The sequence below is a fragment of the Helicoverpa zea genome, chromosome 5 (genome assembly GCF_022581195.2).
Source record: "Helicoverpa zea isolate HzStark_Cry1AcR chromosome 5, ilHelZeax1.1, whole genome shotgun sequence".
Taxonomy (NCBI): Eukaryota; Metazoa; Arthropoda; class Insecta; order Lepidoptera; family Noctuidae; genus Helicoverpa; species Helicoverpa zea.
This window is the reverse complement of record NC_061456.1, coordinates 7,967,988-7,995,321: the sequence shown is the minus strand read 5'-3', so window position 1 is coordinate 7,995,321 and position 27,334 is coordinate 7,967,988. Positions and strand designations below refer to the sequence as shown.

The following is a 27,334-nucleotide window of genomic DNA, read 5'->3' as shown; positions in this document are numbered from 1 at the left end:
GTTTATAATAAATTCGTAGTGCATTTAAAACTTATAATAAAAATAAACGGCTGTAAAATTAAACACGTTTCAAGAATTTGGAAATATTTTCCAGTGTTACATTATAACTTTTCATTAACGAAGTGCTACCACATGTTCTTGGTAATGTAATTTTAAAGAAAGATAGATTATTTTTGACGATCAAAAAAGTAAAGATAAACTCAATAACGATGAAATTATAGGTAATAGAGGTTCTAAATAATTCTGGTCAGTCATTACCGGTCGGTCACTGGTCACGCCAAAGCCACAATCATGTAGGTATACCCACAAAAGAATTTCAAACCGACCGCGATCAATGTCACAATGAATTTAAAGCATTAACGGACACATTAAAACCGTATTTATCATGGGTCAAAGTAAACGAGCGTATTATTACACCATGTGGTTTATATGGCGGTACATACAAATAGGTACCTATGCTATTTCTTTTTCCGAGTTGGTAATAGATTCTCCAAAAGACATCACGCAAAGTTAATTCATATGGTGTAATATTCTAGAGTCATTTCATCATCAATCTCTTCTACAAATTGGTGACATCAATGTGATTCGTGTCTGTCACACTTTTGCGATACCGTAATCATAAGACCTCTTCATGAACATGACTTTGATTTTTGGTCAGAAGTACATTACCATGTACCTAAATTTGGGGATGAATTTTTTGACGTCTTTTAGATATAGTGTATATATATATGTTTTTTTAAATTGTTTTACTAGGATAGTTTTTTTTTGTGTTGTAAATATCTATGTATATAACTATGTACCTAAATATGAGTAGGTAATATATTGTATGCGTATTGGAATTGTATTCGAATAAAATGGGGCCATACGTTCACGTATCAGGTGACATAGAGAATCAATCACCTAGCCGCGTCGATCAATCATTGGGGAAACGTAGGTACGATAACTCACTACCACCTGCTAATACACTTCTTTTCACAGTTAATTCAATGTTTCATTAGATTAAGAGAGACGACAGGAGAGAAATGGTTGTTTTGTTTGAGAAAAATTGAAAGTTCGTGTGTACAAGTCATTACTCTTAGCACTGTCACGGCGATTCTATCTTTGTAGTACTTAGTTCAAGTAAAGAGTTGACAGAATCGTAAATAAAGGAAACCTTAGCACGTCTATGGTTCTAGATTCTTATAGTACGTAAAAGCAGCTTTTTAAATAACTAGCTGTTCTGCTGTTTAGCATAATACGAAGGCAAACAGAACTTGGTTGTGGAGTTGGCCGTGGTGCCAAAACTGGACTACTATAGTACTGCAATAACAAAACATTTTTATGACCAAAACTTTCGTCTAGCCTCCGTAAGTAAATAATAAGTTACTGTCTAAATAGCGTAACAGTAGCTTATATTATTGTATGCGGAGTATGTTGTAATACAAATCTCATGTAAGGATTGTCGTAAGTAAGTATCGCACCGATGGATTCTTTATAGTATCAATCGGCGTTTATGTGCACTCTAGCCAGATTGACACCACAAAATACCATCGGGAAATGCAGGCAGAAATCTGATGGAGGCAAAGATATTAATAAGACAGAACTCAAAAAGCAAAGCGATGTCCAATAATGTAGTCTTCAGAACGGTTGTTTTCCAATACAAAAATAATGGCGTAATGGATTAGAAAGGGATGGCCGCAAGCCCAACATCGTCCCAATAAAACCGGAGGTAAACTCAATTTACTAATAAAATTTCGATACTTTTTCGACAGCGGAAAATTGTTTAACGTTAACACAGATTATTTTATAAATAAGTCTTTGGTATGAAATTTTACCGAGCTTCTTTTGATTAAATTTCCGAACAAATATTATGATCCGGCCTCTATGTAAATAAATATCACAATGACGCGCAGAATACGGATAGCAAATAAGCATTTAATTCTCTGTCCTCCAAGGCCTATTTATTTTATTGTATAATGTGCACGCGTAAATCCATATGCAGAACTTATTAAAATAATTTATTGCAGTAGCTGGACGCTGTATAATGCACACAGTTTCAATTTCATGTGTTAATTACGCATGGGCTGGCCAATAAATTGAATTCAGGTATAAATTAATATTTGCGTGCGTTACATAATTCGGATTGTTTTAGTTGGCAATCCCTTTCTCTATTCTTTTATTAGAAGTAACGAACAAGTAAAACAAGGACGCTATTTTTCTTTCAAGAAATCTGAGCGATCTGTTTGAAGGATTTGAAAAGGGTTGAGAGCATTTCCACAAATATTTATATAGGGTGTCTTTTTCCATTGGTACTTCACCTACCTGTAGGTGCAAGGTACGTAGGTATTTTTTTTTTCATAAGGGTGTTTATTTACATAGATATTTACAATACATATTTACAATAAAAATCAAAAACTATCCTAGTAAAACAAACAACTAAAAAGCGTCAAAAAATTCGTCCCCATCGCTGTCAACTGGGAGCGTGCCCAAGAGGCTGGCAGCATTACCTCGTTGGATCGCCATGCTGATTCTTTGTCCGAGGTAATAGCCAGCCTTCTGGTCACGAGAAGCGTCAACCAGCCGCCTAGAGAGGAGGTATTGTTTTATTTTCAACGTCACTAGTGTCTTCGTACATTTAACATTTTGAATTGATATAGCGGATTTTCTTGCTAAAACATAGGAAATCCCACAGCTTTTTTAAAGTGTATAAAAAAGGAAAAAGATGTTAAGTACTGAAGCTGGAACAATGGTTAGAAAAAATGTGGAAGTTTCCCGACTCGAGTTTGTCGACATCATTGTCGTCGGGGAAGACGAACATTTTTCATACTTGTTCCACTAACTTGATAGGGCACGGTCCTAAGTTTTTCTATTACAATAATAAGCAACAATATGATTTCAACGACTGGAAATAAACCAGAGTAAAAACAGAATTGTTAAGGGTTGATTCAATTGTCACATTGTTTATATTTTCCATTTTTAGTCCCCCACCTGGCGAACCAAAATAATGTTTTATATAACGCGGAAAATATATATGAAAACAATATTTTTAGGAGAAACCTTAAGGCGAAGCCTAAAAATAAATCCAGGTTAACCAAGAAAGAAATATCTTACGAAACACGTTTATGTTAAAATAAGCAAATAGTCTAATATTCCTTCATATTTCTTGTGTTCTATTTTCAGATTTAAATATTGGGACCATATTTCTAAGGTTACATCAACATCTCAGTAGATATCTAGGTATGTATTCAACAAGAAAACAAGTACTTCAACCCTGCTAATGTTTGCACTAATAATGATTTTCAAACAAACGGTCGACTTTACCCAGCGTCTGTTTGTGACGTGTTCATTTTACATGACTTGCATACAAGTTGTGCAACATTTTCAACCCTAGAGCATACAGTATCACATTGAATGATAAAAATTTTTATAGCTTACTGGCATTTGAACATACAATAACAAAAAGGTATAGGGACATATTATAATGACATCAATCTCAAGTACGAGTATGCGGATTCGATGACAGCTCAGCTCACCAATATAACTTTGAGTTATACGAGTATCATCATCATCCTAGCGTTGTCCCGGTTGCCCTTCCGGGCCCGGGGTCCGCTTTCCTGCTTCTTCTCCTCCACTTCGCTCGGTCTTCGGCATCCCTGGTGCTTAGTCCATTGGAACGCATGTCATCCCTTACGACGTCAAGCCAGCATTTCCTTTATACATTTGAGTTATACGAGTATGTGCCTTATAAGTGTAAATGCGCTTACAATATTCCCTTTCTCTATGAGAAGAGGCTTATGCTCTGCCATGACCCTCGTCATCAAAACACAAGACAGTACATAGTACTTAATCGCAATATTTGTACCATTTTGTATGCACTCGTAGTTGCGGTCAAAGAATAGCAAGTTGTATTGCAACCACTTTACGTGATAGCAACAACTCTGTTTACATTTTCTGAGTTATTGTTCTCCTTGCCTACAAGTACGTATTACAAGCACATTTCCTTTTTGTAACGTCGATAATCTTAGGCACAATGAATCTCGTGAGAGTTTCTTACATGCCTCCCTGATTATCCACACGGCAATTATAAAATCGTTGCTTACAATTAATTATAAATGGGTTACGTAATTACCCCAACATTGTTTTCCTAATGATGGAATAATTGTTTTATTAGAGCACAGGCTTTGGTTCCCTGATTATTTACTCGTTGGTGTCCCAAGGGAAGCTTTAAGGGCAAAGACATTTGTGCTGAGTTAGGTCAAGTGAACGATTACTATTAGTTCGAATTTATAGACATCGTTACTTTAAATAGCTTCAACGTTTGTTGATTTTGGTGCCACCGTTTAATATATTTGAGTATAGGTACTTATTTCTAAAATTATGTTTACGCAATAAAAATATCGTTCAAGATAAGGCACACTTTTATTTTTATTGTTTTAAGAAATAACATTTTACCTATCGCATATAGTAAAATCATACAGCTTAAATTCTTGTTATTTTCAATTTTAGTAAACGGTAGTTAACTCATAAATAATACAAACAAACCAATTACATCGATCTCATTTTATATTAGCTGTCTAGGGGAATCCCCGAGGCAGTTACCATAGAGTTTTTGATTAAAATTATGCAATCTGAAAAAAGGTTCATTATAGTAACGGCTTACCTCGGGATAAAGGGATGCTGGTCTTTATTGTTAAATTGAAATATAAATGGGTTCACGAAAACACGTTTTTATTAAAAAAGTCACCTACCTTAATCTGCGGGCGCCACATGCAATAAAAGAGAAAAACATTTTAAAAATCAGAATAATAAAAAGAGTCTGAAAATAAATAATAATGCATATTTTCTTTAGTGTTGTATTTTAATTTCTTTATGGATTATCTACGTGCCATGTTTATTTTAAATACACTCATTTACAGCTTTTTATGTAAACGTCAGAGTCATGTGCAAAGCACATTAACTTTTTGGTCCATTAAACACTTTGCTTTGCTATGAATATTCTACGACTCTCTCATTATATTATTTATGTATGTGAGCTAGAACCTAATAGCTTTTAATAACTACCAGTGTAAATAGTAAACTATAAATTTTATTTTATGAGCCACTTCGACAATTTCATCACCTTCGTTTAAGTACTGGTTAAAGTTAATCAACCAAATAATTTTATGTAATTAATAAATAGGGAACAATTCGTAATATTACAAATTAAAAAAAGCGATATCTGTGACATCGTTGTGCATTTTATAACACATATTTTGTTACTCAAAGTCTTAGATGAAAAACTAATCAGTGGCCCACTAAATTGTTATCAATTCGCGCACTACCATAGTTGATTGAACTCACCGAACGTTAGCTAGCGTGTGACGTCGACTCTTGAGGTATCGGCCGTGGTACTTCTGCAGCTCGCCGATGCTGCCCTGTTCGGCTTGCATCCTGCCGAGCGCCGGCTGCGGCGCGGGCGCAGCGTCCTCGCCGGCCTGCCCGGGCGAAGGCGACGCGCTGGCCGCCCCCGAGCCACGCTTACGTGCTTTATTGGACTTCCTAGCCGCCGCAGATATACATATCTTCACGGACGACGGACTCCCAAAACTACGCTTCTTCCCCGAACTTCTAGACGAAGTGTAAGCAGTGTCAGTACTACTTCTCGTGCTTTTGTAAGAGGGTGTGATCGTCAAGTCCGTGGCGTCCTCGAGAGGCCAATCAGAATCGTCCTCTTCCTCGATCCCCGGTAGCGGGGACTGTTGACCAATTGGACGCGGTGAGCTTATTACAGGCTCTGGGGCGACTGCAAACAAGTAATAAAGGCTCTAAACAAACAGGTCGTACAAAGTCGAAGGTTAACACTGTAGACGGTTGGGCTACCTTCTTTCGCTCAAAGAAAATTCACGTTAAGGTTGCTATCAAAATATTTTTTATGAGATTGGGCTGTTTCACTTTGATCATTGAAATCCTATTTTTTACAATAACAGTTTAAAGTAAGCAACAAGCTAGCTTATAAAAAGGAAAGCTCACTATATAAAAAATACTTTCATATCTGTTGAGATAATAATAGAAGCACGGAAGCAACTGGATTAGCAAGTTACTATCACAATCGCTTTATTCCAATATTAGTCATCAGTACTTTCTAATAGGTATTTAAAACTTATTAAACGCGCATATTGAAATTATGTATTCATCAGGCGTAGTTTTCCGCCAAGGGGCTCTGTTTTAACGAGTAATTTTCACCTCCCTTGAGAAATTGAGTTCAAGCATTGATCAGAATATAAAATAAGATGTTTTCCTGCTTACCGGCGATTTTAATAATAGGATTAGATGCAATGAAGGGCCAGGCATCGACCAGAATTTCAAGAATCAATGTTACCAGGAAGAAACGAGGGACGATCAACATAATTTTTTAAGTAAATTTTGGGTGAGACTGAAAAACATGCGTAGAGACGCTTCATTAGAGAATTGGAATAATAATATTAATAAAGGATTCCCTCGGTACGTTAGCGATACATTCATTATTTTTATAAACTTTCATGATGCGATATTAGAATGATGATGGTATCAAGGCATTATCTTCGAGAAGAATGCCGAAAACTTTTCGGAAAGATAAACATGATTAATGCACAAACAAACATAATTTGTACGGCAATTTGCCATCGGAATTTTGGAGAAAGAAGCCACTACACAAAAAATAAGTGTATGTTTTCTATTTTTCTCTCTTATAACCACGGAAAGACCAACCAATTCCCATATAAATAATCAAGTTGAAACTAAAACGTTAGTAGGTATGTAACACCTCACTTTATAAGCCAAAGGGTGTTGTTTACCATGATGCGGTATACGTTACATTCAACTAAGTTAATCGGCCGAGAAATTAGAGGTTGAGCGAAGCAACGCTGTGGCCAGTGATACAACTCCTAATTATTCATGACTAGGCCTTTGAGAATCGATAGTCATCCCACTAGTTTAAAAGGCTTGTTTCTCCAAACCCACATTGTTGTCTGTTAGCAAAATTTTCATACATATCTTCCACTTGGGGCCAACATTTATGACACAAAATAAATAAATTAAAATATAAGAATAAAAAAAAATATGCTTTCAAAATCCTGCATGGCTCTAAGAACATTTGTGTGTCGTCAGCAAACTATCAAAATTACGTCTCTATACTTATTCTTTTGGAGCTCAGAGGAAAGATTTTATTATTTTTAAAGAATTGTTTTTTTTTTTTTCACTTTGGGAAGGAATTTGTGGAGCAGGTGGGAACAAGCCTAGTTTAAAATTCAGTAGCAATAACATTTAAACACCTTTGCCACAATATTTACATAGACTGTCAATTGTGAATATTAATTTTTGCGGTTAATCGTTTTGATGTTTAGCAATATTACTGTTTTGAATTCTAAATAAACAACAGGGCTAATTTTGCAGTTTAATTATTTAGCAAAGGAATTTAATTAAAACAACAGCACTTAAGAAGTCCCTTTTTAAGAAGTCAGCGTGGCTTCGGTGTAATATGACAGGGTTTTTTAAAGATAATTTAGAATATAACAGCAAGGTTATTCAACTGGTCTGAGCCTCTATAGTTTGAACTTTGACTTGTTTTGCTGTAGTTTTTATAGACTATAAGAACACAAACACAACTTGACATGGGTACCGCTAACACTGAACTCTGTCGACCACTTTACCCACAAATGGTATTTCTCTCTCGCTGAATAGGTGCTTTCAAATTTAATCAATTCGACTTCTCCAGTTAACTACGGGTTATCGTTTAATAGCACTGTTGTAACGGTAGTTTAACTAGATTGTGTCACGACTAATAGAATGAGGAATATTGGATTTAGAAACTAAACATAACCATAGTAAAGGGTTGATTGTGATTAACGAGCTTAGCCGCGTCGAAACTTGTGGCCGTCATAATGAAATAATGGGTATTACGAGATAATAGCCAAGGTAATTATATTGCTACGGAACCATTTATAATTCGGTGGTGGTCCATTATTCTTTGTGAGTTTTTTATCGAACAATTACGCAACCGGATTTAAACGATTCATTAATACTTAAACGTAACTGACGCTACAATTGTTCAGCCTAAACGTTTACCTTTAAAAGGGAGGGTTAATTAAAATTGGAATGTATTGACTGTGTATGTGTAGGAACTATTGTTTGGAACTAGGCTTAGATATATTACCTACATAACGTGACTTTTGGTGGTGAAAACTCGACTTAATTTAAAGTCAACAAAAGGGGGTCGCGGCGGTGGCGTCTGCCATCGATCCGCCTCCCGCCAATGTTTGTGTAGCTAAATGCGACCACTCCCGCCCATCATTATGTTAACTTGCATAGCCCCATAGCCCCATAGCTCCATGGTGCCGTAGCCCGTAGCCCGTAGCTCGTAGCACATCGTTACGATCACTCTCTATGTAAACTCCATTTAATCGACGATAAAACTAGTAAACTAATTGGTAGGCGTGAAGTGTGACTCCATTACACACTCACTTAAGAGATATGGGATGAAGTTATTTTCATTAGTTCTATAACTTCACTTTCATTATATTGCCTAGTACAGTTTCGCAGTTGGCTGTGTATAAGACAGAATAAATATGAATGTAACAAACTCAAGAATCGATAGCAATTACTTTGAAGTTTCAACAAGAAATCAATAACGTACACTTTCCACGCGAGTTAAGCAATACTTTCAACGATTTTAAATTTTACTTTTGAGAAGTGAATTCCAATCCGTTGCTCATAAAACCAGAATATATCCTTTGCAGAGCGAAATGCGATCAAAGTAAATTAAATCCCACACTGGGAGAGACGTCATTAGTGTACCTGTTATATTATAAGAGTATCAGAGTATTAGGTACTATGAAAAGGCCAATGCTCATAATTTATTAGAGACTTCTACCATCTTCTAAAGAATATTGAAATGAAATCTAATTTTATATCAATTTTATTTCTCAACTGCCTTGAGTTTCAATCTCTACATCAAAGACTTAGAGTAATTTAGATTTGATTTCAGGATATGTGTTAATTGTATCTATTATCAAGTCTAAGGGCGCGGCCCAAACAGCCAAGACCTTTTTGTTCTCAGTTAATTACCGACTAACCTTTAACTTGGAGAGTAATTTGATGTCGTTTAGCAAACTTCGACACTCGATTCTTGTGCCAACAAGTCGCAAAACTAACTTTAGATTTATAACTATTGGATCCAGAAATACTTTCAATGGAAATTGAAATTGCACTACGTCCTTTTGTGTTTTGAACTCCTTTTACCGCAAATAAAGGAAATAAAACCCACTGATGAATCGTTGTTGTGAATGAATAAACTTCTCTTGAGTTTTTCAATAATAATAGGAAGCAATCTATTGTGTGGTTATTGTTCCTGTGATGGATTGATTTTAAAACAATTGTGTTCATACAACATTGTATCAGATCACAAAGAGTCAGTTGCATCATCTTTGTGTGACTTGTCTGTACCAAACTGTTCATCAAGTACTTGTGACAAGTGCTTCACGAATGACAAGCCGAGAGTTGTTACTGCGAAGTTTGTTGCGCTGTTTCTTCTTCCCATTAAATTAAATAGGAAATAACAACGGACATTTAGGCCTCGTTTGTTAAAACGTCTCATCTTACTCCTGCCTACCTTACTGAGCTTTAACCGACCGATTAGTTTACCCATATTAAGTAGTTAATTAGTTAGCCGAAAATCGATCTCAGTGGCGTGCACTTGGAGAGGCCTATGTCCAGCAGTGGACTGCGATAGGCTGATGATGATGATGATGATGATGAAGTACACCTAGTAGTAGTACCTAAATGCGAAAACATGTTATTGGTTAATAGATGCATAATTAGTTATTTTTGTTACCTAGTTGTTAATACTGTATGTTTTCCGATTACAATAAAATAAAATAAAATAAAATAAATAAAGTAGTTAATTCCTATACGAAATCTGAGTATCTATACCTTACAACTAGTAACAATTTACTTAATTTATTAAATTAATTTATTTAATTTTTATTTAGTAGTTACCTTCGTGAACGCTTTGAGTTCCTCGTTCCCAGAGGCAAACCTTGTCGCTCTTCCTTATCTCTTCTGCTTCGTGTCCCATCCCACACTTCAAGTCGCTATGATGGATCATTCACTGTTCGTGCTGTTAGGCTGTGGAATACCCTTCCGCATTCTATACGCGAGAGCTCATCATTGGATATGTTTAAGAGACGAGTTAAGGAACATTATTTATCATTATGACCTGTGTATATATTTGTATATATTATATTGTATATATTTTATATAATTATAAAAGGTATATATATAATTTATTAAGATATTATACATATATATTATTGTTATTAGTATAACGTTGCACATTCGCCCTACCCCATCAAATCACTCTTTCACTCTAAGGTTGGCTGTAAGAGAACCCAACACTGGGTTAAGCTCGCCGTTGTACTTAATGTCTCCATTTTCAGTGTGTCAAATGTATTTATGTGTGCAATAAAGAATAATAATAATAATAATAAGCCCCGCAGGGCATCTGAGGCGGATGACGGGGAGTAGCGACCCCGCGGGGCTATATATCCGAGTGCTCCAGGGAGAGTATACTGTCCCCCACCTCCGGCTTGCCGGAGTGAAGCATGACGGGGGATAGGTCTCCCGCCTCTTGGCTTGCCTTCATCGGCCGGTCAGAGTGGAGTCGCTAGAGCAAAGTTAGTCCTGCTCGGAGGGTAGGTGCCTCGTGGTAAGTGGCGAGTGGGCCGGTGATGCTGGACCCACAGGGAGCGCGTGATCTGCGTTTAAAGTCCGCCGAGGTATCCTCACCCTTCTCAGCCGCTCATGTCCCTGTTGCCCTCTTGTTGCTTTTCAGTGACTGATTCCCGGGGGCCCAGTAAGTGAGTTGGCGAGTCTCCACCTGCCATTTTAACATGTATTTAATACATTGTCATCGGCAGGTGCCATAGTTCCCGTAGTTTCCCCATTCCTAGTCCATTAGCATCCCATCACAATAGCCTAAGTAGTTTTCATCCATAGTTAGCAATAGTTTAGCACAGAACCGGGGATTGTCCTTGGGTACATTTCTATAGTGTATACAGGGATAATCGTCGGTTTTGTGTTACCATTTCATTAAAGTTGTCTCAAAAGGGCTTCAGCGTGTTGGCTTCGGCCCCACGTTCGCCTTCCAAAAATCCGGGACTCTGTAGTCCCGAGGTCAGAAAGAGACATACAAATAATAATAATAATAACAACCCACACTGAAAAGCCTCGAAACACTTCAAGATAAGGAATACGAGAAATTTTACAATCAACGAGAATTCAGAATGACTAAAGAGTCCAAATGTAAATTCAGTGAAACACGCCAGTGAAGTTAGGGCTATGGTATATTTGTAACTGCCTGTGCCAAGAACTTGTCCTCACAAGATTTGAAATCCTGTAGAATGTAGAAGAGCTCATTAGCACTGTTTGTGTATAACGACCTTTATGTTAAGCGTGGTGAAGTCGGCATTTAAAACTGCATTACACTTGAACTTAGCTTATGATTACTTGAGTCGAACTTCTCGTTTGCTCGTTCAGGTATTTCACTATTATTGTTGTAGGTACTATTACCGAGGGATATCGGGGTGCCTGTGCAACTGGGTTGAGGAGGTCGGATATGTAGTCGCTCCATGTAAAACACTGGTACTCAGTTGCATTCGGTTGGACTGGTAGCCAACCCAAACATACTTGGGAAAAGGCATGGAAATAATATTATTGTTGTACATACAGATATTTGTTCAGTACATACATATGCATTTCCTCTAAATTATTCCTTCAGTCATTGTGCCGAACGAAACTTATAAATATTTCAATACGTCACAGAAACGGACGTATTGTGCTGCGTATTGCACTCTGCAAAATATCATCAATACGACATTTGCGATGTTGCAACTTTATTTATATAAACCATTCATAAAAGCTATTTGAATCTGAATAGTTAGATAATTGTTTGAGAATAATGTAGGTAGATAGACCAGCCAGTTTATTGCAATTCACTTTAAAAAGTAAACAAGACAAGTACCTTTGTAAAGTTTTATGTTGACTAACAATGATGGGTAGGTACTGATGACTAATATTGGTAGAGTTCATTGTCTAGGGATATCATTACGTAAATAAGGAAATTGTAATGTATTTAATATGTACGTTGCATTGAATCATTGTCGATAAAATAAGTTAAATAAACCTATTAACAGAAATATGCGTTGTGACCATTTGCTTTCCTTTTTGTATTCCATGAAACTCATTTTTTCTAACTTAGAAGAAGGTACTAAAACTATATATATCTACAAATAGTATATTCCTTAAAAAGTTCAAGATATCCACCTAAAAGCCCAACTCGATATGCTTAAATTACTCGAAAAAAGGGACAAGAAGAGGTCTTTGTTATTTAGAGAACAATTTCCGAAGATAAAACAACAAATAATATCATGGGACCGCACATCAAAGTCATTGTATGAAAACAGGGCTTACCATATTCATCGTGGGATAGTTGCGGGCTGCCCTCCCGCAGGGCATAGTCGGCGTCGTCGACAGGCGCCGCCGCGCGCGCCCCGCACCAGGGCACGCAGCAACGGAACACCCCGCCTCCGACCACCTTGGAGCCGTGCGCGCCCTCGAGCCAACGCGCCTGCGCCGCTCCACGCACACACACTCACACACACATGCGCACGCACACAATATCACCATACGTCACTGCACTGTTAAGTCCTCCCGACGCGTCACCAGACAATATCAACCTCGTTATCTTCTATGTTTGGCACTTTTGTAAGAATATAATAAGAATAACAATTTGTTATAAAGATCTAGTTCAGTCTTCAAAGTTGGCTTAGAAGTTAAGATAAGTTAAGGTATCGATATGTCAGTCGACTTATATGAGCGCTTATTAACGGGATTCTCAAGAGGAAAACTTTGACAGACGGAAAGGGAAGGGCGAAGGGAAACGAATAACGTTCAGTATTGTGTTCGCTTTATTTGTCTTTTACATCGGAGTTATTATCTGGGCATCATGATAAAGTTTCATACGCATATAAATATAATAAATCCACTTTAACCCATTGCTGATTTATTTATTATAACTTCCTATATAGATCACAAACGTATATCACATTGGAACATAGAATTGCTATCGAATCACTCATATGCCCCAGTTGCAAACGCATGGATGTATCGAATAAAATATAAATAAATATGTCATTGCACACATTAGAACATTGTACAATGTTTGAATCACATGTACGTGTTGAAATTTCATAGCAATGGGAATACAGCGTAGATGCAAATATATAGTAGGTTCCTACAGTATCGTTTTGGTGTATGTGTTTGCCGTATTGGATGACTGCCAAACAGAGTCGCGGAGTTCTTCACAGGCTATCACTTTGAGCATACCTAATTCACCTCCAGTCGTATTGAAATATTAAAATAAGCAATAAGAAACCGCGCGTCGATACCGTCTGTTCGGCGACACGAATAAGCAGCTGGGATCCGAAATACCCTGACTTTGACCAAAAAATGGGACCTTAGTATATAAAGTAATAACTTGGGTGCTAGGAATAAGCTAGAATTATATAAGACAGCTTTATGACGGAACCCCGTATACGTAAAGCTACATAATGTGAAGTTAAAGTCGATTAGAGTCAGAATTATCTCGTAAGCCACTGAACCGATTTTGATGGGGTGATGTGGCTGAAATTTTGATAAAAACTTTCTTGTTTCAGATTGGTTTAGTGATAAAACTTTCTACCATTCGAGAGAAGAAAGTATAAAATAACCAAAATAGCTTTCATTATCATCATTATATTTTTTTATAGCTAAGACCCCGAGATGAAAATAAAGAAAAGAGAATGTGCAAAAATGGTGTCGTCCTTTAATCCCTTCAGTGGATACAATCAAATAATTCACATGTGAGTTCTCAAGAAGGCAGCTGGATATAATATCGTTAGCTACTATCCCGCGTCTTTCAGTATAAGGAATAAATTCGCTTTAGACCCTGCTGGTTTCCGAGAGACTTTTATTCATAAAAGGACCAAACTTAAGTAAATCAATTCGCCTGTTTGAAGAATATTTCCGTGCGATATAAGACAGACCATGTTTTGGGTACAAAGGAACCATTGATTTGACGTTTTTTATGTCCCTTTGGGTACAGAGATCATTCATTTTTGGAAACAAAGAGAATGTAGCCAGAGTGAGTCGTGACATCAAATGTTTTTGGTTTATTGCATGTGTTAATGGCCGAATTAATGATTATTGTCGTAAAGCAACTAAAGTGGAAATACCATGAAAATGCATTCCGTAGTTAGATTTTATAGGTTTGCAAATATTAGTTGTGAAAATTATATCTTTGGGCCTTCAATAATACCTACATATTATGCAATCTAGAAAATGTAACTAGTGTTTAGGTGTCATCGTTATAAGCAACCAACGAGAAAATAAAAATTCTCACAAACTGTTTCCAAATATCTAATGAAAATTTTATTAATGCTGTTCTTACAATTATTATTTTAAACGTCATATATGGACGTCATAAAACAGGAAATGTTTTTCAGGAAAATAAATCAATTTACATATTTAATTACAGTATGTTGGTATACTCTACGTAATAATGTGCTTCAATAAATAAATGATGATTACTATGAATATTTTTTATAAATAATGTTCAAAATTAGATTGAAAGAACCCGTGTCTATCGGTAAGATTATTGAGATATTTTTCATTATACTTACTCATTAAGTAGAATTTTAACAAATGATGCAACACAGTAGTATTAACACAGAAACAAAAATCAATTATTATTAAAAGTAAAGAGCTTAAGCTTAATATAATAGAGTTTTGGTTTAATTAATTTCAACAGATTCATTAACCCAATCACTCCCGAAATGAGCTTCCTGATTATCATTATGAGATGCGATATAAAACAATTAAAACGATTTAATACTCAAACTAGGTGCGAGATTATAAATATTTGGACGAAGGACAGTGTAATACGCCACACAACAAATTATCTTTAAGTTAAACTTAAGATACCTATTGCCCTCAAACGTATGAAAATTAAAAATAGGTTCAAGAAAAAAAAATAGTTTCACAAAATTATTAAATCTTCTTTATAATCAATTAAACAGTCGAATAAATACAATGTAATTTTTTGAACTTTGGTCTCGCCAAACACGACAATTTCTATACAACACAATAAAATTTTATTCAATGAGAAACTACTTTCACTGCCCTACAGTTATAGCTACAAAGCTTTTGTTATGAAAATCGATAAGAATAGCTACGACCTCTATTAATTGTAGAAATTCATTCATTTCATTAGAATGGATGAAACATCAGAAAACACTGATAATAAATAATAAAACACATTATGATATTGGACATTCTTAAAAGCAATCAATTTTAATGGTAATATGGCGGTCAAGGTCGCTGAACATAGAAATATCATTGAGAGCATGTGACGATGCCAAATATCGCGTCATAACACTTCCTTGTTGCTATTGTCAGACGCATTGATCGAGAGACATTTTCATTTAGTCAATGATATTATTTTGACCTGTATAAGGAATTGCCGGCCCAATAGCGATTGGCACAAACAATTACTACTCGTTGAGCGGTCGCTGGTTTCAATTGTGTAGCTATTCCGTACGTCATCGGCGACTAAACGGAGACGCGATGTTCCCTCTTCGCGTTGTTCAATAGCTAAATTCGCTTTCAAGATTTATACGATGCTAATTAGATGCCTCACACCATTCATTAGAACTTTGTTACGACGCTGCCTTGTGTAAACACAAATTGTACGCAAGTGAACTTGCGAACCGCAGATTTAAAAAACAAAACTTGGCTGAAATCCCGCGACTTTTGTGTGAGAAAACAAAATGCTTTTATGCATTTCTTGTATTGAATTATCTTCACTGTGGCAGCCGCTAAAATACCTTTTACTCGTATTTACATCGTCATACGTACAATCTAATTACTGCATTAACATTATCACGATCTAATCTTATTATCAGCTGTAGTTACGCGAAAACTAAGTTGTTTTACTGACTGCTATTACCATATTATAACTCATGCGCAGCGGAGCTACGGAATATAATTTAATGCTGTTCAAATTTTTACAAATGATGTTTTAACTGTAGTATTGACAGGTGACATGATATTATTATATTTGACATTGATGCGTTCAGCTTCACGGCCAATTACACACATTTGAATGTTAAAATAAATAAAATTACCACGAAACGTGTAACTAATAGCACGACATTTGCCTAAAAATACATCAAGAAACTAAGATGTTGGAAAGAGTTGATGACAGGAAGCGATAAAAATAATATATTTTCAGATTATGATAACACGTAGATCATGCTCTTGTCTTCAATAATTTACTTTTAAATATTAGGTAATAAGATTAATTAGCTACTGAAGCGATAAGTCCGGCAAGTGTGCAGATGTCATAAAACATATTCGCATAATATACAGCTGCTTAAGATAGTTTATTTATGAGCATTAAATATTATCTTAATATCGGAATGCTCATGAATATTCGTTCTATATTAATTTTACAGCGAAAATTTGTATATTCCTGAATATTATTTCGCAGTGGACCAACAAACATGCAACAAGTTGTTCACAAAATCAATATCTTCAATGTGCCTCATTTGAGGCTGTATCCCTGTGTTTAGAAGAGCCCATCGTTTTTGCAACGTTAGCGTTACCCATGCAGTTAAAACATTTTACGTTTGTATTCCTATTTATTTATCTACGGGTCATGAAATCCTTTACCGAAGATTTAGTAGATAAGTAGTTTTTTACTGTGATCATTTAACAGAATTGACGTTATTCATAAAAAATGTTGCGTGTTCCAAAGAACCTTGACACTTTAACGGAATTATATTTTACACATTAGTACTGGTAAGCAATGCTGCGCAAAGCGCTAATGCATGTTTTTTCCTACGTGATATTTGAATTAAACTATTATCTATTATGTATCGTAACTTTTTATAATAATCGTGACAAGCGACTATGATATAAACATCGCCTAAACCTTAAAGGGGGAAGGGTCTCGTGAGTGATCCGATAGCATACCAGAATAGCGTGTGATTTCCACCTCGTCAGATAACAAAAACTGATTCAAGAGCGGATCAAATCTGTCACTGATGAGCCGTATATATTCAAAATATACAAACATAAAACAATGCCCCAGTGGCACACTGCACTGATAGACACTGTTCGCGAGGGCCGAGGGGCCGGGCTGAGGCGGGCGCGAGCTGATGCTCAGCAGTGCATCTCACACGTCGGCCACATACGCGGCGAGGCGAGCGCGAGGCGGCGGCGGCGGAGCGGCCCCGAGCGTCGCGACGGCCGGCAGACCGCGACTGGAGCGTCACTGCGCGTCGCAGCCTAGGGCGCCGAGAGAGCAGGACGACCATACTGCTGCGAGCGCGCTCTACCTACGATTCTAGCCCTTGAACCTTCTATCTTAATTCCTATTTACCTTGTTCACGCGGAGTCTCTTATGTTTTTGTGCGACCGCAAAAGGGTTTTCACCCCGCGAGGCGATCCCGTGAACGTTACGTAGACGCTACAGATAGAGATGCTGCGTGGCCTTTCCCATGCTACGGGTCGTTTGGATGTTATGTCACTATTGAACGTGCTTATGCCTTGTTGTTTGGCCGTGAACGTATTTTAGCCGTGCACTCATTTGAACCATTATGAGTTATAGCTCCTGAGGGACAAATGTGACGCACTGCACTGACTATTTATTCCACTTAAACAGTTCAAATGACGTTAAATTCCTATTTTAGTTACGTACAAGTTTGGTTTCTCTAAATTATCCCTCTGTGGAATGCCTAAATATGTACCAAATAATATAGACTAGATTGAAACGACCGCAAACAGATAACTATGCGGAAAATCAAATTTCAAATAATTTACATCAATAGGTTTTTAAAGCTTAATGTTTTAAAATAGTAGGTACACCGGTTATAAATTTGTTTATATCGTTTAGAATACTAATACCTATAAATATAATTAATAAAAATTGACACTTTAATACAATAAATATCGTTATTTCATCACAAAATTTCGGAGAGTAAGAACTAAGTTTTCCTTCTTGTTAGCCCCATCAAAAGGTGTATGAATTAAACCTGTCACTACAGGGTATCGTTTTAATAAACCGCGCAGACGTAGATAATAATGAAAATCTTATTGTATTAATATTGGCAAGACGAAAGCCGTTTTCATATTTTGTAGAATTTTCATAATTTCATTATTGCGCTGGGAAAACCTTTTGCTTTGGAAGAAACGTGCTTAGATTTATTTTCATTACAAACCTGTTTATCAGCGTAAACACGAGAATATCATTTGAGTCGAAATTGGGCTAAGTGCGTGAGCGTAAACTTCGATTGAATTTCTTGGACCGTATAATTATGTATGATTATGATATCTCGAATATCAAAGCGGACAGGAATCGATATTAGTCCCATCTTAAGCAACCCTGATTAAGTTTAAAGCATTTGATGTAAAGTTTCTTCTTTCTTCACGGACAAACCACCTCCTCTCTATTTCCATCAAATATGTATGAAGACAGTCGCAATATACGCCAAACGTCAATATCTTTTTATTTCGGATGCTCTAGCCAAAACAATAAACAACCGAGAAGGGAGCGAATCGAACTAATCGACTTTGCGAGACACTTCAAAGACGAAGAGCAAACTTCAATGCATAAAACGCGTTGCTAAGATTGCTTTTAGAGATTGTACTGCAGAAAACGCCATGGGCTCTTACACAGCTACCAGTAAACTGGCTTGAATACTGGATGAGATTGATCCTGTAATCTTGCGACTATGAAAATGTTTGTATTTACTGGGAAACGTAAACAGACTCGAATTCTCTTCATCATGCCGACGTCTGTGTCTACATTCAAGATTAACTGTTTCGGTAGGACTGATTTATTTTCATTGATTTGTTACTAAAATAATTTGACTTTAGTAAGATTTAATTAACGTATTTCAGGTTAAGGTTGGTTAAAACTAGTACAGCTAAAAGCTTGCAGTTTTCAGCGAGACATATATGTAGTTGGAGTTTTAAAATGGGCACAGATGTGGACGTACGAATTACGTGCACTAATTCGCACTCGGGTCGTGTAACGCAATGATGGCCCCGCATCGTGCGCGCAACATCTAAACAGCTCAATCATTCTTGGTGAAGGCCCATTGCGAGATTATAATCGAGACTTTCAATTTCATCAATTGACATACCAACTGGATGAAGGAAATGTGATACTGTAATGTACTATTTATACTGAAAATCGCCTCTAAAGTGTGCATAAAAAATAGGGTTTGTCGTATGCAATAATTTGAGCAACAACTCAAAATCTTTTAAAAGAAGCAAATCCATTCACTAAGTTGGTGTACAATCAGGGATCGAGAATCGAGATAGTCTGTTAAATTATTCTGAGATGGTACTCGAGTGCGAAAGCAGTACAAACATTATCGATTGTAGCAAAGAGCCATCCAGTCGGATTTCCTCTAAAGTATATTTACTCACATGCCTTGTAGTAGTAATTTTCCAAGCAGTCTCGGCAACTAATTGACCTCCCCGTGACATCCTGTGGGTGTCGTATGAGAAGGCTAATTGTGCTAGCAGGATTGGCTCTTACTTCCAACTGTGGATCTATACGATCCCGTATTTATTTAGTAGCGAAAATGTTTGCTGTAATGTAGCGAGAGTATGTTACGTCCAATGGAAAGTGCCATTACATATGCAAAATAAAAGCTTTTGTTTAAAATAAAAATAAAAACAGTCACATAATACGGCTAGTTAGCTAACCTTCATATTGATTGAAATTTATCCTGCGTCCTTTCAGTTAAATGTTACCCATTTTTGGTAAAGCGTGGAATAGCGTAATAGGCAATCCATCTATCGAACGCAACATTGTGTTTAGGGAAACTCACTATTATAATAGTCCAATCATACCGATATATTACTATATAAGGAAGAACCTCACTCATTGTGGATATTTGCAGATTAATAAATAAAACATTATCGTTGTTGGCAGAATAATAACAAAATTTTGTCGATACGCGATTGTAATGTTCACTAATGCTAAAATATCCTCTACAGAGTTTTATGACATGGTACTGTTTTATCGGTTTACTGCCGCTTCGAGCGCAAACGTAAGAAAACTTGCCCATAAACGAGATATGAGCAATATTCTTATAGCATATATGAAATGACATTATTTTATTCAGGTCAGAACCAAATAAAAATATAAAGAAGAGAAAATGTATGTTAATAGAATATTTATAGGCGTGAGAAACTCAGACAGATCGCACACAAGATAAAAATTCAGTCGAATGATTCTAGTGATTGACAAATTCGAATTGTCGCTATAAAAAGTTTTCGTTGGTCTGGCAAACAATTCGAACTCGCAATTGCGCATCACTAGTCGCAGTATTGTCAATTTGCCCGCCAAATCGATCACTATTTATAACTAAGATCGAACACGGCCGTACATCGCTCTTTTTACGAGATGAATGATATGTAGGCAAAGGTAATTCTGTATTATTAGTCTGTAGATACGCTACGATGATTCATGGAATGATAAATCAAAGACTAGATTCAGATTGATGTGAATGTTGTATCTGTACTGTAGACCCATGTTTACTCGTAATAAGGCTGAAAGCAGCCACATGTTCTCGGATTCACGGAGGGTTGTAGGTACTATAAAATAATATAATTACGTAATGAAAAATCCACGCAGATTTTTTATATCAGCTTGTTTTTAAATGGATGCAATACTGTTTTTTATTATTTTAGCTACGAAGTTATGCAAATATAAGTGGCGAGGATGTCTACTAAAGATTGCTCTCTTTTAGCTTATCATGTTTCATTATTTTGTACGCAGGCATTAAAAGCTATTCAAAAAGTATAAATAACACTGGTAGGATTCATTACCTCTGACATTACGGAATCTGTTTACATCTGTTCACGTTTTTCGCTCCTGTGATTAATGAATATCCAAATAATATCATCAAAGCACATTATGGCGGCAATATGAAAACAGCCCGTTTTAATACGATCCAATCCCTTTTAATACTTTTAAATAACAAGCCTGACTGGAAATACCTCGTTGTTTTTGTCTACCTGGAAATGTGAACGTCCGATTTATATCTGCTGTGTTTCAAACTTTTGTTTGTGAATTTCACGATTACGATCGTATTTTGTTTCGTATGGGAAACTGTTGAAGTTTGAATTGGTAAAGGCTTTTGATGACCCAATTTTTTTTATGGCTATGTTTTTGTAAATGGTTATTTATAAATCCATTAACAATAAAAAAGCGGTTTCTACCTGCTATCTCTACAAATAAAAACATATTATGTATAATACCATGTTTAGTATATAAACCTAGCTATTGTACCTATAGTTATGAAAGTTTCCCTAAGAACAAAAAACAAAAAGCTTAGTCATAACAAAACTCAAAGAAACAAAATATTCTTACTTGAAGTAGGTAAGTGTAGTGTATGCAGGTACATGTGCATCATTGTATAGGTTATGTCATTATTATGACGCCTCGTGCGCATACGTCACTCGGTTATAAATACCGGATCGAGCGGTGGGGAGTCAGTCGTTGTCAGACTGTCGACCTGTGTGGTGGTGCGTTGGCGAGTCGATTAACATAATAAAATGAGCGTACAATACATTGGCGACGAGGATAAAACCGTGAGTGTTTGGACCAACAGTTACCTATTATCTAATTTTTATAATTTTGAACTACCTATTAGTTCTGTGATCCAGAAAAATATTTGATATACAAGGTTATACTAAATAATTTGTCCTATTCATGCCTATACCAAATTAATGTATGCTAAATAAGCTTTGATAACAAGTAACCTCTGACCGATGTTAATATTCAATCATATTAAAAAGTGCAAAAGGAAAGAAGGAAGGGAAGAGAGTAGAATGACAAAGTATACATAACTTTTATGTTCATGTATGTATCACCCGAATTGCAAACAAATTTTAACCTTTTTACGTAATTCTTTGTTTAAGTTTACCTTGCTACAATTCTAATGGAAGTAGCAATATTTATTGCAGGTGTTAATATTTATCAAATGAGTAATTTATAATACAAAATCATTACTTGGTGATCAGTTTACTCATTCTTAAACCTGCATCAAAGTTTATTCAATAATAGGCATTTATTGGAAGCAATATAAAGTTGCTGGTTGTCGAATTGTCGTCAAGACGATTTTAGCAGTGGTGGGATTTCCTAGAGGATATAATACAATAACCTATTTGCCTTATAATCAATTGTGTTTAATAATTGTTGTGCTTGCATGCCAACAAGGCGGAATGTACACGGATCTTATTATGTTGTTTACAATCCTATTTTGTAAGTGCCTGCATTCTAAGCAAATAAAGACCTATTCTATTCCAAAAATCTGCTGGTCATTAAATTGACAGCTTGACGGTTAGCAGTAGTGTATATCTACTGGTCATTAGATTGACAGCTTGGCAGTTGGCAGTAGCGTGTATCTACTGGTCATTAGATTGACAGCTTGACAGTTGGCAGTAGTGTGTATCTACTGGTCATTAAATTGACAGCCTGATTGTTGGCAGTAGTCTATATCTACTGGTCATTGAATTGACAGCTTGATGGTTGGCAGTAGTGTGTATCTACTGGTCATTAAATTGACAGCCTGATTGTTGGCAGTAGTCTATATCTACTGGTCATTGAATTGACAGCTTGATGGTTGGCAGTAGTGTATATCTACTGGTCATTGAATTGACAGCTTGATGGTTGGCAGTAGTGTGTATCTACTGGTCATTAAATTGACAGCCTGATTGTTGGCAGTAGTCTATATCTACTGGTCATTGAATTGACAGCTTGATGGTTGGCAGTAGTGTATATCTACTGGTCATTAAATTGACAGCTTGGCAGTTGGCAGTAGTCTATATCTACTGGTCATTAAATTGACAGCTTGACAGTTGGCAGTAGTCTATATCTACTGGTCATTAAATTGACAGCTTGACAGTTAACGGTAGTGAACGTCTACTGGTCATTCAATTGACTGTACACGCATAAATTATCTGGCGATAGTTGTCAACTACTGCAACAACTAAATAGTAAATCTTGATAATTTTTATATTTTCTGTGCCCGGTGATTTGGATCATAAAAAGCTTCCAAACTTAACTTCTCAGAGTCTAGTCAACAACTTATACCTGCTATATTGTTCTGGTACTTAACTAACTTAATTCAAGTGCTTGCAATATAGAGGATATTACAAGAACAAACTGGTGGGTTATATACTCAACGGTTCTACAAATGACAAACATGTGCTAGGTATCTAGTTTAACAAACAGCACATTGAGGGACCGTAGTAGGTTGGCCATGTATGTTGAAGAACTCGCCCAGCTATACTGGTATGTATTCACCTATGCACAACATCCAAGTCCATCAACACCTCTAGTGGGTTGCCTACCCATAATAGTGTTAATTATAACAGCTGCTCAGTCACCCTAGGTATAATTTCAATACTTTTACTTTATTTTGCTGTATTAAAGAGGTTGTTATACAACAGAGATATTCCAGAAGATACAGAACAGTAGAACAGCATACAAGCAGCAATACTAGCTGGAAAATGTGGATCAAAATTTTGGTATTCAATAGATAGAATCTTTGGTAAACATGCTAGCTCACAATTGTAATTTCAGTACTTTAGGTTGATATAAAACTCTTAGATCAAAAGAATATGGAACTAAGCATTGGAGCAATCTGTGATTTATTTGACAATGCTACTTTATCTACCCAACTGCCTCGTTGGTCTAGCTGTCGCAAGCGCGGCTGCTGAGCACGAGGTCTCGGGTTCGATTCCCGGGTCGGGCCTGGAAGTTGGTGATTGATACACCCGTGCATCGGAAAGCACGTAAATGTCGGTCCTGCGCCTGATCTCTTTCCGGTCGTGTCGGATTGCCGTCCCATCGGGTTATGAGAGTGAAGGAACAGTGAGTGCACTTGTGTCTGCGCAAATGCTTGTGCACTATAATATGTCCTGCGCAGTTGGCTAATCCCCTTACGTGAGTACAGCCGCCGTAGCCGATAATCGGCTAGGAGGACATCATCATCATTTACCCAACTGGGCCTTCTCATCTGTGACAAAAAATATTTTAAGGATGATACCTGGAAGGAGTTCCAATGTAGATACTTACTCTGGGAACTGTCTAATGATGATTAGCTCATGGATGATTGTTGCAATCAAGTTCTCAAAAGTTGATGATTGCGTGTGCTTTTAAAACCTTCAAGATTCAGGCTTGAATGAATTTTAATTGGTATCTTAGCCTCTTTTTTATTGATTTACATTGGTGTTTACAAATAGTTTAACAAAGTGGCCCTCATTATAATATTGTTATTTGCAAATTATGTTTTACAGTATTGCAGTACCAATAAGCAGTATAAGTACATTGAGAGTTGTGGAAGAATATGCTTCCATAGGGGCGAATAACATAACCATATATGAACATATATGAAATAGAATCCATTTATTGATCTCAAGTTAATAAATCATCACATTAATATATTCTTGAAGTGCACACCTACTTGTAATATAAAGTTGTGTAATTTCCTCAACCCATCCCATAAGATAAGATCCATATGGGTGGTGGGATGGATATCTATTAACAAAATAATGTCTTGTGTCCATAGCGTTAGGGTTAATAATAATTGATCTTAGAACACCAATCTTAGGTTACCGTAAGACAATTGGACTCGCACGAGAGGTAAAGAACTTTATCACTATTTACATTTATCGACATTTATTACTCTTTTGTGCTAATTAAACTACACAGTTGCGTCGACATTTGGTTAATAATAACTAAAATATTAGAAGGCAGTACTCCTTGATACGGCACGTATTGTGAGGAGGTTTCTGTCTCTGGGACCCTAACCACCGGTACCTTGGACCCTGTGCCCGATATCGGTGGTAACCTATTTTTTATATTTTTAAATGTTTTTTATTTTTATATTTAATATTTGAAAATGTAAATTATATGTTCTAAATAAATAAATGACCACTAAAATATTATTAAGTTCCTAAGTCCTACTGCAAAATATAATCTGAGTAAGTGTTCCTTAAAGTATAGGAAGTAAAATTGCCCTTAGTCACCAAATCGTTTAAAAATTTACTGGGGTGCTGTCCCTATAAAAGATAATAATATTTTTATATTCTGGTTGTCTAACTGAAACAACGTAGATAAAGTCAGCTGCAATAAAGGGTAAGCGCTTTTGAACGAAACTATAAACATACTTATGCAGCCAGTTATACTTACATAAAAAAAAAAATATTACGTTACCAATACGCGGTCATGAAATTGGAAAAGCGCAAAATATTAAAAATGGAAGCAGCACAAAGCTGATCATCAAATTGATGAGGTCAAGTATGACATGAGAGCAGCATAGCTGCTCATGAAATTGAGATATAGAATTAGAATCCCACATTTATCTATGTGTAGACAGATGTTTTAGAAAGGTTAGCGGTTGTTTTGCAAAAGGAAAATTGCATCGACTAGAAAACTGTTTGTGAGCTGCTGTCACCTTGTTGAAAGGAAGAAGAGCATGAGTTGAGGGTCAGGGACTCTTCTATTTTATGGTGATGCAGAATGTCACAGCTTCAAAATATATAGTGCAAAGTTAGTGACACCTGTTAAAGTGCGTTCGTTGCATAATATGGTTCTAATTAGTTAAAATCTGATTCGTAATGTTACTTTACACCTTCGTTATAATCAATATGTAACCATGATACTAAAAAGCTTACCATCAAAGCATAATAATTCTTTGACTACTTAAATTTTTGAAAACCACATTAGGAAAAGCAAACAAACATTACAGAACGCAATGTCCGGTGATAATAGTGTTCTTGGATGCCTAACCGAAATATAAGTATTCCTATCGCACTATTATATGCAGTAAGGTATTCATATGTTGGGTGTTGAATGCTAAGAAGCTTACAGTTTCTTGACTAGATATTGGACATACATTGATGTAGGGTATTTAAAGCCTATATCAGAATTTCAGCGAGTGTACTAGCAGAAACGTGCAAAGTACCAGCGCTGATCAATAGGGTTGAAGACCAGATTGTTTGTTACATTGCTGAGATAATGATAGGCTTTGATATTCCACTCTCAAATTAAAAACTACATATTACCAAAATTAGTTGAGTTAGCATTCTCTTGCTTACAAGGCACACAAAGTACTTAACTCGTACATAGAACTACAATTTAAACCATTAAATTGGTGACAAAATATGTGATCGCCATTAAATTGGAGACAAAGTATGTGGTCACCATTAAATGGGTGACAAAGTATGGAGTCACCATTAAATTGGAGACAAAGTATGTGGTCACCATTAAATGGGTGATAAAGTATGGAGTCACCATTAAATTGGAGACAAAGTATGTGGTCACCATTAAATGGGTGACAAAGTATATGGTCATCATCAAATTGGAAACAGTCCATCTAGGTCACCATTCAATTGGGACGATCTTATGTGATTACTTTCCTCGTACGGCTCGTACGGTTTTGAATGAGTGAAAAGCATTGATGAGGTACCCTAATGCCGATCTTTTACCTTGGAACAATGCATTCTGTATCAGTTTTAAGTGAAGTCGAACCAAGCAAGATGAGTGCTCATTATCTGAAGGTACAGCAATATTTGAGACTTGCTTGATTTCACATGGACTGATTGGCGGGATGTCTGCCAAATGGACGGATCATCTCTAGTGTAGATATAATACAGGGCCGGAACAGCGGCTACAAAATCTGAAGTTAAACTTGCCGGCCTGATATCACTGCTACGAATTTGTCTTGTTGAGCCTGAAGCAGATGCTGGTATGTTACCATCTGCAAAGGGACGGATTTTTATTTATGTTTATTTCACAAGGGAAGGGATGTAGTGTCCTGCAGTATCACCGATATCTGTCGTCTCCTTAAATGGAAAGGGAAATGAAATGGAAACGGAACAAAGTAAATCAGTTTGATGGCAGTGTGATCGGTGGACTGATCTGATAGCGTGGTTTTGTTGTGCTGCAGGTGTTTGATAGATCTTTAAGAAATTACCAAAATATTTATGAGTTTGATTGTTGGACTTTTTGAAACAAGGTTAAAATCAAAACAACAAGGGAGAGATGTAGTGTATGCAGGTACATGTGCATCATTGTATAGGTTATGTCATTATTATGACGCCTCGTGCGCATACGTCACTCGGTTATAAATACCGGATCGAGCGGTGGGGAGTCAGTCGTTGTCAGACTGTCGACCTGTGTGGTGGTGCGTTGGCGAGTCGATTAACATAATAA

General features: G+C 36.4%; 1 protein-coding gene across 4 annotated transcripts in view; it reads right to left on the bottom strand.

Annotated features, from left to right (window-relative positions):
• Positions 1 to 27,334, bottom strand: part of LOC124630204 (cAMP-specific 3',5'-cyclic phosphodiesterase) — a 444,356-nt gene that overhangs the window by 305,307 nt on the left and 111,715 nt on the right. For 3 of the 4 annotated variants that reach the window (XM_047163962.1, XM_047163963.1, XM_047163964.1), the window contains exons 1-4: positions 17,166 to 17,317; positions 12,463 to 13,071; positions 5,320 to 5,761; positions 4,728 to 4,733 (exon numbers count right to left, since the gene is read on the bottom strand). The exons of the other annotated variant lie outside the window; for it this stretch is intronic. In XM_047163962.1, the coding sequence (XP_047019918.1) occupies positions 4,728 to 4,733; positions 5,320 to 5,408 (95 nt within the window). In that variant the 5' untranslated portion in view covers positions 5,409 to 5,761; positions 12,463 to 13,071; positions 17,166 to 17,317. Of the gene's footprint in view, positions 1 to 4,727; positions 4,734 to 5,319; positions 5,762 to 12,462; positions 13,072 to 17,165; positions 17,318 to 27,334 lie in introns of those variants that run through there. 4 annotated transcript variants of the gene reach the window in all.